General features: G+C 37.5%; 1 protein-coding gene across 6 annotated transcripts in view; it reads left to right on the plus strand.

Moving 5' to 3' along the window:
* PCMTD1 (protein-L-isoaspartate (D-aspartate) O-methyltransferase domain containing 1) overlaps nt 1-8,893 on the plus strand; it is a 42,750-nt gene extending 33,857 nt beyond the window's left edge. For 3 of the 6 annotated variants that reach the window (XM_027728151.2, XM_039390439.1, XM_027728152.2), the window contains 3 exons: nt 1,004-1,175; nt 2,766-2,889; nt 6,091-8,784. In XM_027728151.2, the coding sequence (XP_027583952.1) occupies nt 1,004-1,175; nt 2,766-2,889; nt 6,091-6,461 (667 nt within the window). In that variant the 3' untranslated portion in view covers nt 6,462-8,784. Of the gene's footprint in view, nt 1-1,003; nt 1,176-2,765; nt 2,890-6,090 lie in introns of those variants that run through there. The other 3 variants (XM_039390440.1, XM_027728153.2, XR_005566905.1) reach the window with 2 other exon arrangements.
* The last annotated feature ends 7,521 nt before the right edge of the window (nt 8,894-16,414 follow it).

A 16,414-nucleotide genomic window follows, 5' to 3' on the forward strand; every position in this document is an offset into this window, starting at 1 on the left:
CTTCAGGATGATGTTTGAGATGCATTGGACTTCAGTGCTGCCAGATGAAGTTTATGAGCTTTTTCATGTAACAACAAGAGTATTAGGTTTTATGTAATTTTTTTTTTTTTCAAAGAAACCCATAAATCCTTTCTATGAGCTACTTTGTAACCTCTCAAATGTGCTTGGAGAAGACATAAAGTTATTAATTGAAGGAATTTTTTTACAAAATAGTAAGTTTTATTATGGTGTTAACAGCTGAAGCAGTAACATGCTGCAGAGATTTAAAAAATGTCAGAAAATAAGTGTTGTGGAGAATATATGCAGCTTTAGCTATGAAGTACTGTCCTGTACATTTTTCCTTTGGTATTTTATGCAGTCACAAAAGTTAGGTGTACTAAAAAGGAGTTATACAGCTTTCATTTGCTAATGAAAATGAGAACAGGTGCTTCTGAGATAATGAATCTCTTTCTGCTTTGCGTGTCGTCAAAAAATGTCAGATTTTTCCATTAAATTCCTTTTTGGGGTAAAGTGGATTGGGCTCAAGGTGAAAAATTTGGAGGTAGAGGAAAATGAGTTTTTAAAAAACCTAACTTATAAAAAATGGAAGTGAGATATTAGGAAATGAAACTTTTCAATGTTTATTCAACAGCCTGGATATCTCACATTGTTGATAATCTACTATTTTAATGGCACTTTTACCATATGACTTAAGATTTCCATGGGCAAATCTATTTCCTTGTAGTTAGGAAGGTGATGCTTTGAGGCCTTTCCTGTGTTGCATAATACATAATTATAACTGCTTAAGAGCTTTTCTTTGGTGGTCTCTGATGTGGCAGGAAAAAACAGATTATTTTCAAATTAGTACTGTCTTAATACAGCATTTTCAAGTATGTATTTTAATCTTTCTTTATGATACAACGGAAGATATGAAAAATATTTTCTGTCTTTATCTGAAGTGGCTTTTCTTAAAAATCCTGATTTGAAATGTGTCCCCTCTTTTTTTTTTTCTTCTTCCCCTTAGATTTGAGTTCTGTGAACCTGCCTTTGTGGTTGGTAATTGTTTGGAAATAGCCTCAGACAGTCATCAGTATGACCGGATTTACTGTGGAGCTGGAGTCCAGAAAGACCATGAAAACTACATGAAAATTTTATTGAAAGTTGGAGGCATTTTAGTAATGCCTATAGAAGATCAGGTGACTTAGTGACAATTTACCCTTTTAATCTTCTAGTATGAGAACTGTATATTTAAGGAATATATAATTTAAGGAATGCTTTAAAATGTATATTTCACTAAGTTAATGTTCAGCTAATAATACCTTGATTCAGTGTATTGTTGCAGTTAAGCAGATATTAATCTTTTTAATGAAGTCTTGAAGTTTTCTGTTGAACGTGTAGAAAAGCATCACTATCCTGCTTCTAACATAGTCTGTTTTGTACTATTTCCTGTATATTACATCAGTCTCAGAACTGCTTTGAAATCTCTCTGCCACACAGACATTTTTAGTCAGTACTTCAAAACAAAGAAACCACCTTCTAAACCAGGAGAATTCATTTCAGAGAAATACAAAATAACTGCAATTAGTGGGAGATTGTAAGGGGAGAAAAAAAAAGGAAGAAAAAATATTACTTTATTTCCATCAGTTATCAATGTTGCTTTTCCATGTTAGATTTAACAATTTTCAGACAGGTGTATTATTTAATAATGCTTGGCACTTTTATCACTTTTCATCCTTAGACCTCAAAAGGCTTTACAAAGGTAAGTATTATTCTCCCTGTTTTACTAGTAGGGAAATTGAGAAAGACAGATCATGTGACTTGATAGCCTCCTAAATGCAGATAATTACTAAAATGCTTGTTGATAAGCATGCTAGTTACTTTACTTTCCAGAAAGAATTAACACATTATCTATCTGCTTACTTAAAATACCAAAGGGATTTAAGCATAGCCTGCATGATTCAGTTCCATAAATACTTTATTTCATTATTCATTTGACTAAGATACTGTCAGGTGAAATTGGTGGAATCCAACTTAAAAGTAGTCACAATCTATTTAAAAAAAAAAATTAAGTGTGTGACTACTTCTACCTTGCATAAAAATGGATAGGGACTTAGAGCATATAAAGTGTGAGGAGCAGTTGAAAGACCTGGGTTAACGTAGCCTGCAGAGACACAGCTAAGTGAATTTTTAATTCCTGATTTGGCTTCCTAAAGGGGTGGAGAATTTGCCTGGTAGGCAGGAGTCCAGTTCTCCTCACAGGTGCAGAGCATACTGGAAGGCTGTTACAAATGGCAGCCAAGGAGCTTTCTGTCTGCAAGAAAGGAAAATGACTTTTCATAACGAGAGTGGTTGAACACTACAGCAGGTTACCTAGACAGGTTAGGGAATCTCAGTACTAGATCTTTCTTAACTTAATTGGAAAAGCTGCTGATTTAACCGTAAAGTTGGCCTTGTTCAAGGAGTAGGTAGGACTCCAGAGGCTGCTTACAATCTAAAGTATTAAAGTATTCTTTCATCTTCTGGAAAAATGAGAGAAAGCAAAACTTACCTTGGGCCTTAGTTTTCCAGCTACATCTCTTCCCATTATCAAAGAGCCTTATTCATTACTCTAGTGACCAAGTAATATTTCAAGGAGTATTGGAGTGCTTTCTGTTGATAAAACAACCCTAATAATTTAATTTTGAAGCAAAACAAAACAGCAGTGTGTTTGAGCACCGATCTGAATAGTATTGAGTATGACAAAACTGTGACCACTGATTTTTTTTTTTGGTTTTGTTTTTATGCAGCTAACACAAATCTTAAGAACAGGACAGAACACCTGGGAAAGTAAAAATATCCTTGCTGTTTCATTCGCTCCACTAGTGCAACCAAACAGAAATGACAACGGCAAACATGACACTGTGGGACTGCGTAAGTGTCTTTTGTGCTCACTCCCTTTGGGTTGAATGGTTGTTACAGTGCCTGATGGTGGAAATCTGGAAGTTGAGATACTATGCTATAGAGACATACAGTTTAGGAAACCAGTAGCTCACTGATATGTTTTTGTGCTCCCAGTGCATGTTGTGTGTTGCTAAATGACTAATATCCTGAATTAAAATGATACAATGGCCCCAGTTTGTTTCTCTGGCCTTCTTTTCCTTTCAGGTTCAGCTTCTCTCTTATAGCAAGGTATAGATAAAATAGTAAGCTAATATTAGGCCTGTCATAGTCCTAACTTTCTCAAGGTCTAGCAGAAAAAAAAACATTTTCTCTTCCCCCTGAAATGGAAGGAAGAGAGGTCTAAACTGCAGCTGAGTATGGTAGAATATTAATAACCTGAGTGTGCTTGTGTGTCTATCTGCAACAGATATAGTCGTACCTCTATCTGTATGTCATTAGTCATGGGATTTGGCTTTCTAGCTGCAATGCTTTGAGTAGAGGTTATAAAGATATTTAGAAAGTCTCTGAAAGTATACGAGTTGCCAAGGTGGTAAGATGGGATGATAAGGGGAAGGGAAAAACATGGTAGAGAAAGGTGTAAAGTTGAAATTTTCTGAGTAGTCAGGGCTAGGAGTAGAATAATAATGCTGAGCTTCAGTAGCATGTGGGGACTTAAATAAACCCAACAAAGAGCCTAAGAGGTGACATCTTTACTCTCCTGTTTTGTCCTGTTAACAAATAACCAAAGGGAACTGTCCCCTTTGCATGTTTCTTGCCTTCCTATCATATGTTTTAACTGTATAAGCCCTTCAGGAGTCCAGGTTGTCCTATCAGGTTGCATTGCCTGTAACTGCTGATCCTGGCTATTAATTTTGAGAGTGTGGGTGAGCTTGCCAAGGATAGTTCCTTATTAGAGTTACCTTTACTTTTTTTGCACAAAGTATAGAAGATCTTCTCTTTTATGTAATCTGTTCCTTTGCAGGAATAATTAATTTTGGTTGGTTTAACACTTGTTTTTTTGAGACCTCAAAAGTAATTTCCTGACATAACCTTGTTAATACAAGATTATTTTTTTCCTCTGTTCCATCCGTAGTAGATAGGCTGTATCATGTCTTACAGCGAAATACAGAGATGGGTAGTCAAACACTGGTCTTACTATGATTTTATACATATAATATATGTAATAATATATATATATAATTCCCTAGAACAGAAGAGAGTTTTTATCACCATTCCTAAATTTTCAGAATGAAAGTAGTGAAGACCATGAGCATTCAGAGCTGAACAGTAGTACAATAGTATGTTATAATTTCAAACAAAAGTGAGTTGTATTTCTTGATCAGTTTGGCTTAAATGCATGAATATCTGTGGAACTTAATTCTGTTATTTGAGTCTTCCCTAGGTACTCTCCTGAGTACTTCTGTATTCAGATTTTCTATTACCCTGTATAGGAAAACTTTATGACTGCCTCACTGAAGGACTTCTTAGCTGTCCTTCCTACCCCTTGAGCCTTCTTTTTTTTAATACAGCAAGTCTTAAGCTTTCTAGAAGTTAATTTTTTTTATGCTACCTCTGTGTGTCTCTGGGACTTCTGAACAGAAGGGCAGGAGCTTTAGACCTTGACTTAATTTATGAAATATGAAATGCTGGTAGTTACTGATTATAGGTTATGATCTTGAATGTGACTGTGAGGAGCTTAGTTTGTCTTTAAACCTTTTTAGATGCTGTTGTCTTCAGAATAAAATAGAATATAGTCATGCATAACTAGCACTAAAAATAATCTGGTTGTTTTATGTTACTTTACAGGATAAGAAAGCTGAGTGCATACTGCTTTTACACCTTTTTTCAGAATGCAGTGCTTCAAAATTTTATTGCATCCTCTTTTGAAGGAAATATTTTTTTTTTCCTTCTGATTTTATGAAGTCTCTCTTAACACAATTCTGTATTTTGTCTGAATGCCTTCTGGTCCATTTCTTCAACTTTTTACATACCTTCTGCTTGCATTTATTATAATTGGCTTACAATCTGCAACCCCTGAACTTATAAATGTGATCTGAATGGTTAGTTAGATAGAGTTTTGTTCTTGAATTTTGAGATTCTTTAATTTCTTTTATATGAAAGAGATGGGGCTTGTTTGGTAGTTTGGTTTTTTTGTTTGTTTGTGATCTTTTGTTTGGTGCGTTTTTTGGTTTGTTTGTTTTCTTTTGGCGTTTCCTGACATCAGTATTGCCAGTCCTAAATGTTCTTTCTGTCTCAGATAAAACGATTAGCCTGCAACTGAAGTCAGTGTATGAAACAATAGGTTTTGTTTGAACTACATCAGGACTTTTTTTTTTAAGCTGAATGGAATATTTGGAAGTGTAATTTTCAAAATGATTTCTTCACTAACTTCTAGTGTCCATTAATTTTATGCTAATTTGTACAGGAAGAAATGTGACAAGCAAGAAAGTTGAACAGGCTGCAGCTTTGGTTGATGTGCTTTTTGGGGTTTACTTTCCTTGGAATTAGCCGTCCGTAACTCATCTAGAGCAGGCATCCACTAGCCCAGCAATACTTTGTCATCACCTGCCTGTCTGTCATTGGAAAACACTAGGCTTCTGGCTTTTTTCTTACTTGTTTATTTTTTTGTTGTTTTGTTTTTTTCCTTCAGGAGTTCAGTAATTCTGATTCCTTTTCTGCTGCAAAGATACGGGTGACTTATGTGGTTGGTCAGCTGTGGAGTTCTCATGTCCCCCCCTCATCAGTTAGATTTGGGAGGCAGGGGGAAAAACATAGTGAGTGGAAGGAGGAGGCAGAAGAAAGGCACTTGCCTAAACAAGTGTGACACAGGGGTTTTAATTGTTTTCCTACTGCAAGATCTTAACAGTAGGAAAGTAGGTGCCAAGACTTGCCAGGTGCTAAAAGGTGACAGCATTTGTTGTATGATGTCTTAAATTTATTTTAATAATCTGTTCATGCTTTCTACTTCTCTTGCACATCTGTCAAAAGACTTCTTTGTTTCTTGGGCTGTGACCCAGGGTTTGTTAAGGTGGCTCTATCCACCCTTGTTTTATTTGCGTATTGTATCAGATACTAAAATTGCAGTTGTTTTTGAGCGTTAGTCTTACTGCCTTGCAGCTAATGTTTTGGTTTTTTTTTTTTTTTGCTAGAGGGAGATTTCACTTAGTATAACTTACTTTTCTTTCATTTTAGCTCCGTGTGCTGTTAGAAACCTCCAGGACCTAGCTCGAATATATATCAGACGCACTCTTAGAAACTTCATAAACGAGGAGATGAAAGCCAAGGGTATTGCTCAGAAGGCTCCTCCAAAACGCAAACGCAGGAGATGTCGTAGACGCAGGATTAACACCTATGTGTTTGTTGGTAATCAGCTAATTCCTCAGCCTCCAGACAGTGAAGAAGATGAAAGAATGGAAGATGATAGCAAAGAGGAGGAGGATAAGGATCACAGTGAGGCCTTGAAGCCAGAAGAGCCTCCTCGAAATCTATTGAGAGAAAAAATTATGAGTCTACCATTACCTGAATCTTTAAAAGCATACTTGACCTATTACAGAGAAAAGTAACTTGTTTTAAGTAGAAATAAGGCCTACTGATAGTTCCTTTATTCTTGAAAATGTAGCATTTATTAAGAAGTAGGTGGACAAATTATTATTAGTTTTTCATCAAGACTGAAGTACAGCGATAAGTGGTAACTTGTCTCTATCTTGTCTTTGCTACAAGGAAGACTTGCATTCAACAGTAGAATCCCTTTTTAAAAATCTATTTTCTTTAAATTTTGAAAATGCTGTTTTAACTCTGATAGAAATATATATTCCATTATGCAACACTAATCAATATTTTGCATGGTAAGTCTTTTTTGATCCCTAACAGATTTGTATTGATACAAGGATGAGTGAAATTTTATATATGCTAAATAATTGGTTAAAAATGTGCATCTGACTTGATGAACAATTTGTCTGTATTTATTATTATTAGGGAAACATTTTAAACATGCAGACACTTACCCTCTAATGTCCAAATCAGACCCTTTTAAAGTTTATTTTACTATGGCTTTGTTGCAATCATTATTACTATGTTGGTCTAGATGTATTCCAACAACACAAGTGCAATAAATGTATACAGACACTGAATGAGCTGGCTTTAGTGAAATATGAAAATACAAGTTCTACCATGTCAGATGACCCTGCTACTTCTGCATTAATCTTTTGCCAAAAGATCTTGAGACAATTAACAGCTTCTCTCAGAGCCTTAAAGAAACACCGTATTGAATAAGAAGCAAAGCAATGCTTACTTCAGCTCTGCTTACACTTCACTCCATTCTACACTGTCAGTATTTCTAACTAGAGGCAATTCCTCATTTGTGGGAAGTTTAGGACAGTAAAATTTGTTTATTTCTACAGCTCACAGTATTGAGTCAAAAAGTTTGGTAATACAAGATTGTAATTTAGATTTCATTCATCTATATTTACTGCTTTTAAATAGAGATAGAATTTCAACAAAGTTTAGTTTGTATTGCTTATTGGGATAGCTATAATAGTAGAAGTTAGAATTTGTTCAGCAAATGCACTTTAGTAAGTGAATTTTATACTTAACATGCATCTCCAGGAAGGTAGACTTGTGCTAGCCTATATTTTGTTTCTGAGCATGGCTCTTAGCACAAAAATATTTATAAAATCATATGCATCTTTTGGAAACCTAAGAGTAGCAGTGCAACTGTGGGGACCCACAATAGTGCTGATTTAAATCTTTCTATGATCTTTCCTCTTCTAGTTGTGAAGTTACTTGCAGTTTTCATTTTTAACTTTGCTTTTACCATTTTGATTTCTTCATTCTGTTGTAATATAACCACGAGGGCAAACAGTTTATTAAGAACTTGGCATGATATGCATTAAAAGCCACAATCATTGGAAACGTATGCCTGTTGGACCCAATGAAAAACATTCCTATTGAAATATCCCATATGATACATTTTATAATACTGGTGACTCTTTTTTGTGTGTGTGTAAAAAAAAAATGAACAGAATAATCACATCTTTCTAAAGCAGTAAATATTCTTAATCCAAGTATTTATAACCAACCAGTATTCATAATGGTCTAGCAGTCCAATATTGACTTCCAAGTACATAAGCATTTTCTTGGATCTGAGAAGGAAGATAAGACACAATCCCATGACACTGACTCTTTATGGTGCATTTCATGCTGTAGTCCCTGTTTTTTAAGGTACATCATAGTAATGTTTAAATGGAATTTCATTGGAGGCCTGTTGTACCAGCATGTGGAGTTAACTTTCCGCAATATATTTACTGTATAAGTAAACAGAGGTATTTGAAATAAATATTCTGACTTTATTTTAAAAGCAGGAAAACCTTATAAGAAATAGTTTTCCAAAATAATGATACTAATAAAGTAATTGTGATGCTTCAGCTATAAGAATTGAACATAATATTGTTTTAAATGGGTTATTTTAGATGGAGGTTAAATAATCTAAAGTTTGAGATGTTTGTCTCTCCTTTTCTTGGAATCTACATCCATAAGCTCAAGAGTATGAGATTACTAAATATTACTTAAGTACTTTAAGGACTTTATACAGGATGCTTTTTGAAAATAAATTTCTGCATTCTTTCACGCCTGTATACTTGGAAAAATGGACAGTGGATGACTTGTCATGATTCTTCAGTATGTAAGGTTTTTTTTTTTGGAGTCACTGAAAGAGAATGTTTCTTCTGTGTTTTATATGTGGATTTATTTTACACTCTTGAATTTATATTTACATAAATAAAAAGGTAGAAACGCAAAATTAATTAAAACTTAATTTTTGCCATCTCACTTGATGATGGGGACATTGTTGCAATAAAATGTTTTTTTTGTGGTTTCTGCTTGCTTGAATTTCTGTGTTTCTGTGGAAATATTTTGAGTTATTTGGAAATTCAGGTAACAGTTTGTTCGTAATTAGGTCAATTACCTTTTAATAAAGACTATTCTTGAATTTCAGAAATACACCTTCTTGCTAAATTTTGAATTTTTGCAAAGGTTGAAAGATGAGATGTTACTCATGACACAGGAAAGCTATTTTGGGCCCATCACTACTTTTGAAGTACTTATATGGAGAGTTTCTGCTGGAGAGCCCAGAAGCAAAAATTGAGCTATATACTAAAGAACAGTTTCGTGGCTTGTTTTTTTTTTTTTTCCAAACACTGCTATTTTTTTTCATCCTCAGCTGAGCAGCTCTCTGGGTCTAAATAAATAAGGAAAACTTGGAGGTAAGAGCCACAAGGGTGGTGAGCAGCTACCGAGTCTCACTTCCTTCTGAAACTCCCTCTTGTTGCAGTCTTACTTTATGACGAGTTAGAGGAGAGATACCAGGTGGGTAGGCTGGGCTGATGAGCAGTACTGTAGTTGTGGTCACTGTAAGGAAGTATGGGATGAATTGGAACTTCCAGGGGATTTTATCTTCTTTGGTCTGGAGGAGCACCCAAGATCAGTGCAGTCTTTTCAGACAACCTGAATTTTTGATCCCATGTCATTTAGGAAAATCTCAGCAGCTGCCTCCCAAAAAGCTGGAAAGCAGTTTTCATTGAAATGAACCTGAACAGCTCTGTTCAGCTGAGCACTGTCTGTTACTTGTTCAGGTGCCGGCAACTTAGTCTGTTTGGGGTTTTTTTATCCTCTAATTTTTTTTCTCCAAACTACTTTTTTAACCTGTCAGCTTGAAAACAAATAGAGAATGTTATCAAATATGCTATGTTCTGATTAAAGCTGTTTTAACTCATTAAATATTAATCTGTATCTCCTCAAGAGCTTCTCCTTCCATCATTCATGTAATTGAGTAAAACTGAAGGCTTTGTGTGATTTACTAATCAGTTATAAAAGATAAAGGACCTGTGTGCTGTGTTCTTAGAGGTGTATACTGAATTTCACTTTAATGAGATGCTACTTACTTTGACAACACTTGAATCATGTATGAGATGTTTTCCATAAACTTGTTCTGAGAAGGTCATTGGAGTGTAACTGGAACAGTGAGGCTTTACAGATGTCTGTTTCTTGAGATCTTTTAGTAAAATTAAGTTCAGTAAAATCTGGATGGCTGGCTTGATAAATGCCTGCCTCTTTGTGCTTCTGTAGCTTCACAGTTGAAACTTGTTGAGTTACTCTGTTCAAGTAAAGCTGGCTTGTTTAGTCCCAGGCTTGCACCGTGTTTATGGTCAGTATGAAAGCAAGAATCTAATGCTGATTTATCAGTGCTTTTCAGCGTCATGGTAACATTTTCTTTCTGGAGTCTTCTGATTGTCATCCTTTGTATTCTGTGATGCTGTAAAGAGAATTTTCAGGGGACCTAAGGGGAGTTACATGTCCCTGTTAAAACTGTATTCTCTGCTGTGAACTAGGAATCTGTGTAATACTTTGCCAGAATATTTTGCAAAATAGTTCCCTGCTGGAGAGAAGCAGAAGCACTGCAGAAAGCATTGTTTTCTCTCACTTTTTCTCCATGCATTGGAGACCAGCCATAATGATCATAGGATGAAGAGAGAACAGAGAGCAAAGCTGTGTGTCTCAGTACATGCTAAATGCTGGCTTTGTTTCTTTCTGAGCATTTCCTTGCCATTTTGGTAGCCTTTTAGTCCTGAGTGAAAAATAATTCATTGGTGTTTCCTACTGTGCTATCATGGGTGATCTCCTTGCAGAGAAATGTTCCTTGCAGCCAGATAGACATATGGAGTTAAATTGCAGTTCTTTATTACAGTAATACAGTTAAAATTGTAGCAGATACACTTAATTTCTAATCCTTCTCTTGGAGTTATACTCAACCTCCCTTTGTTTCCCGTGAGTGTTAAAACCACAGCTCGCAACTGCTAGGTAACACGGAGTTCTGTGCCTCTGCTGTCTGTGGGCGGAATATTTTGTTGATGTTGCTGGTTCCTTTTCACCCTCCTGGGATCACTTTGGGAATCATTTCTGTGTTGGATAATGTGCTCTTTGCATCTTCATTATTCTGCAGCTCCAGTTTGTATTCAGGTTATCTCTATATGATAATCTGCATATGTTAGATACTATATTTTGTCATCCCTAAGACCAGTTCCATCAATCTTCAGGTCTGCATTTTTGGCATTTCTGGCTATTCTATATCTGTGCACAGCTGTGGGATCTCCAGTACAAAGCATGGCCCACATCTTACCTGTCCTGTCTCCTGTGTCCCCGCTTCTCAGGGCCTCTACTCTCAGACCAGGGCAGCATTTTCTGCACTGCAGCATTATGTGAAAATGATAAATACCTTGTTCTGCCAACAGTAATGACATATTACTGTTACCTATATAAAACTAGGCTACATGAGTGAAAGGTTACCTGTCAGGTCAGCTACGGAGACGGTGAAGTGTTTGTCCTGCCATGAGCAGTGCTAGTACCATATGTGACAGGGCTACACAAAGATGAAAACAAGCTTTCATATCTCTCTGACTTGGTGATCAAAAAGCATTTTTTTCAGGGTTGAGACAGGAGCAGGGATAAGGAGAGATGAATAATTTTTACAGGGGAAGTGACTGGTAACTAACCAGTAGTGACAGGTTGGTTTATATAACAAAAAAAAATTAGCCACAAAATCTTTTGTTTCTGCCACTTCCCAGATCTGTACAGTTCATAGTCTTTGTAAATTTTAGCTTGAAGGGGGATGGTGCTTTGTGTTTTAACCACTTTAAATACTTGATTTTAATATTTTTAACTGTATTGTCTTGGCCTTCAGTTTTTCTCTTTACTAACTGGCACAGTGCAGTAGTCAGTAAAGGAAACCCTATAATGCACTGGTTTTGTACTGTTTGCTCCATATCTAACACATTCTCTAACGTTGGCTTTCAGTAATCTGAAACAGTAGCAGCCTTTTCAGATCAGCAGCATAAAAAATTAAGTCTGTTATTTGTGGCACTTTGTATGTTTTAGCTTGTGTTTCTCAAAACTTAACATGTCTATTTTCTACAAAATAAAAAGTAGTAGATCCTTAAAAGATGCTTTTTTACCTTGCTGAAGAATTTTATCTAAACTGGTGTGTGTAATCACGGACACCAAAAGAGGGCAGCATTGCCTTTTGGGAGACTTACAAGCTGGGTGCAGGCAACTGTTAAGTAAAGGAATAAAACATCTACATTGCTGCTTTCAGGGTGAAATATTTCTCTGAGTAACTTGCTTAGATACATATATATATTTGGAAAATGTCAGAAGAGTCTTTATGATTATTCAAAATAATTTTCTGAATTTTCTGTTTTAGGTGTATAGTATAATAGGGGTTTTTTTTCTGGGGTGTGCTTTCATGTAATCCAAGACCATTCCAGAACTGATGATGTGGATAAAGCCCTTCATTCATAAACGGTAAAGGTACCACGCTGTAAAAGGGTCTGTAAGGGTTTGACTAGCTGTGTAATTGGGCATTAGATGCCTTCAGCTGCCGGAATTGTTTTGGACTTCCTTCTAATGCTTGCTTGAGACCATATGTTGAGAACTGGACATTTGGGCATGTGAGGAAAGAACGGTTGTGCAGTGAACTGCCATGTGTGACAGGCTCCATACCTGTGCATCACCTACAGCCTGATGTAATGCAGTAGTCAGCTGCTGCTGTTTCTGCAGTACAGTGATGCTGCTAATCTCCTGCTTGGAGCAGAGGCATGGGCTGGAAGTTGTGATACAAATACGCATTAAATGTTCTGAAGCAGGTGGCATTAAAGCCTGGCCCCAGCAGGATCACATTTCCCAGAGAAAGAGGGGTAACCTGAGGGAAAGCACTTCAGAGCAGTGCTTGCTGCTCTGCTGCTCAGGGCCCCAGTGAGAGTTTTGTCCATTCCAGATGCTCTGGCTATACCACAAACAGATCCCAGTCCTACCTACAGCGTTTGCAGCATCAACCAATCTGGCTATCCAGCAAATGGGCAGTTTTTCAGTCCTGAGAGTATAAATTCTCTGGATGTTGCTGATTTACTTTCTGAAAATTGGGCAAAATATGAAATGGTGGCTAAAAAAGCAAGTGTCATATTTAAGGTACAAGACAGATCTATCATGCTGTTTCCACAGCTTGATCTCAGGTTTGCTAATGATGCCAGTGCTGGGATAAGCATTGGCAACAATCTTGCTTGGATGCAGTTTCAGCTTTTCTCAGAAAAAAAAAACAACAGCACATTTCTGAACTATTGTAATAGAGAGAGGACACAAATACTGAATGTTCAAAGGCTGGAGTGAGGATTTGCATGAATGCAAAGGTTGGCAGGCTTATTAGCCCAAATAGCACCAAGTGACACTAAGCAACATGCTGAGATGTGGGAAATGGGTAATGAACTATCTCCTTATGAAAACCACTAGCGCTTCACTCCAAAGCTCCTTTTTTCTACTCTCAGGCATTCCACAAAGTAGAGATTGCGTGAATATGTTGCCGAAAGCTGTTATAGGATCATAATTTTAAGTACCTGCACTAAGTGACTTCTCCATATGCAGAAACTAGGATTTTAGGTTTTGTTTAATCCCTTCTTAATCTTAAATCTTTTTAAAAAAATGACATGCAACTCCATGACCTTATCTCACTTCAGGAAATTTGGTTTAAAAATTAAGCAGACTATTTATTTTCCCTTTGAGCACAGAAATATATCTCATTTTTTTGTGTGTATCTAGAGAATGTGTGTGATAATGGTTTGATAGTAACTTCAGATTTAATAATAAATTCTAACATGGCTATTTCTCTGTAAATGTGGCAGTTTGAGCCACATTAGAAATCTAAAATCCAATTTTTAGGCTTCCCCCACCCCTTCTCAACAATTTATCCTAACACTGGAGAGAAACTTTCAGGCCAGAGGCTTCTGTAGGGGAAGGGGGAAGTATATACATTCATTTACACAAATAAATACTGTACAAACTAAAGGCAACTATATATACATATATATATATTACATTACTATCAGTCAGTCCTTTTAAGCCCCTCCTTTAACTTTAGTCCAGGAGCAGCCTTTAAGGCTGATATGTAACACAGTGTGCCGTGGGAGTGTTCTGGGCTCCTGAACACTCCCTCCTCACCAAGTCCAGCAGTTGTTTGTTGTAGTCTCTCCTCCTCATGAAGTCCGAGAAAATAGCTTTGAGTCCTTGCTCTCCTGCTGCTGGTGATCTCTCCCTGCTGCAGTGTAGCTTATCAAGCGTACACGTCCTGGAATCTTCACTCCTCTAAGTCAGTTTTTGGCTGCCCCCGGTCAGCTTTGGCAGGCAACTCCCAAGCCTCTCTTGGCCCGTCTCCAATTTCGCCCGGGACTCCTCCCGAGCACGGACCTACCTCCATGGCCCAGTCTCCTGGTTCAGCTCCAACTCTGAGCCCTTCCTCCACTCACAGTGGAGGGAAAGAAAAGCCCCCCTCTACAGCTTTACTGCAGAAAAGGAGGGGGAAGAGAGGGCTTGGCTGCAAAGCCTGCCTCTCTTCTCTTACCTCAGGTGCTGTGAATCTTTTCCTTCACCGCACACACTCCAAATGCTGACTCTAATTCTAGCCAAAGGCTGAGTTGGGGGGGGGTCACAGGGCTCCCCTCTCCCCCCCGGAGGGGAAGAGAGGGAGCCCAGCCACCCCCTGGCCTTGTCCACCTACACACAGCAGACACCAACAGCAAAACAACCAAGACAGAACTGCCAACCATTTCCAGTGCTGTGATATATGATTTTGAGCAGAAGTGAACAACATGAGTGGTCATTGGCTCTCCAGGGAACACTGTCCTGGCACCCAATCACCTCTGAGCCCCCCTAACTCTCAAGGGGGGCCAATTTCAAACTATGATAACACACTGTCCTTTTACTGCTATTAAAATCATCACAACAATGTCCTTTTCTCTGCAGTGGTGGTAGCAACTGTGCTGAGATAGATCTAGTTCTGTCACAGTGACCTTGCTGATTTTACTCATTACTGATCTTTCACTGTGTATCTAGTCCATGGGCTTCAGCAGTCACTAATTATAAACTACTGCCTGTATAAAATGCAGATAAAACATTGAATTCCAGTGCATAATGACATTATGAGATCTTTTTCAGGCAAATAAAAATTAAAAACAACCAACAAAGGTCTTTCAAATCATAAGGTCCACCATGGAGTTCAAGTGTCCAGCTGCCTCTTGAGGCACCTCAACTAAAAGTTTGTATATCCGTACGTTCTTAACTGGTATACTCCTGCTGAGTTAGTTGGAGTCACCTGTGTAGGGATAGGTGCAATTGCACAAGCATTTGTAACAGAAAGCTAGAACATGTTTCTCTCAGGAAAACTGCAAAATGCCTTCTCAGACGGGTTAGATGTTTTTTTTCTTCTTTCTGCATTTCAGAGGAAGTTGTAGAGAGAAGCTGTGTTCGAGCTCGCTCTCTCCGTGGTATGCACAGATATAACATGTTTGCAGACATATACAGGGCCTCCTCGGGCCAGAAGGGGTAGGGGAGGAGAGAGAGAAAGTAGAAAAAGCCTTGGAGAAGGCAGGGTATTGCCTTTTTACCCTGGGACTTGGTGTGCACAGCATCATTAAGAAGTTGTTCTTGCATGTGAAATAAACCTTTTTTAATCCTTCCACTGCCTTGGCATTCTTGGGAGGAATACCTGCATATGTTTTACCTTACACCTTGGAGAAGGTGAATGAAGCTATCACAAGCAGCACGAGATACTGGTGCAAGTGCTCTCACAAAACCAAGAAGACAAAGGTTTTCAATGAAAGTTCCTCTGTGACAGGTGAGAAATCTAAATTCCACATGGGGAGAATTTATGGAAGTGAACAACTCTCTTAGGCTTCAATATGTGGGGCTGGTTTTATTAGTTCCCAAGTCATCATGCTGACTGTTGTGAGTCCCATGCTGTTCCCCACAAGTTATCACAGATGTGTGGTGGACAGGTAGCAGGACACCAGGTCTCACTTCGTCTATGTAACACTTCTGGGAAAAAGAAGCCCCACTGTGGTCTTAGCACCACAAAGCAAAATGTGTATTTGCTTGTATGTGTTTTATGTTAGGTTCTAATCTTTTTTTTTCTTCAGAGATGATAGCTTTTGTAAGTCAATTGGCTTCAATGATGCAGCCTTGCTTTGCTGTTAAGCTGCTTGAGATTTCAGGATCAGTATTAAAAAAGAGAGCTTGAAAAGGCTATTGAAAGTGTTTGGTCATAAACGAGAATGACAAAAACAGCAACTATGCTGCTTTGACAATTTTTAAAGCTCTGTATCAAAACAGTTTCCTAATTAGAGCTTAGGTGTATATGGCTAAGAACAGATGATAAAATCTTTAATGAAAATAGCTGAGCAGTAAGATTCTCACTCTACTTTTCTTTGACATCCTAAAAATAAGTACTTTAGAAACTTTCCCTCTTAGAATAGAAGTTTCTGACTTGGATTTTACTATAACATCAGTGTGCTAGCATTTGCAAATGTGACTAATGTATTTTGACAAAAAGCAGCAGTCTATTCAGGAATAACTGAAAAAGATGAAATCCTGATTAGGTTCAAGTCAATAGGGACTCTTCTATTGCCTCCTGACGGCAAAC

This window comes from Pipra filicauda, unplaced genomic scaffold (genome assembly GCF_003945595.2).
Source record: "Pipra filicauda isolate LSUMZ 115617 unplaced genomic scaffold, ASM394559v2 scaffold81_size6448238_pilon, whole genome shotgun sequence".
NCBI lineage: Eukaryota > Metazoa > Chordata > Aves > Passeriformes > Pipridae > Pipra > Pipra filicauda.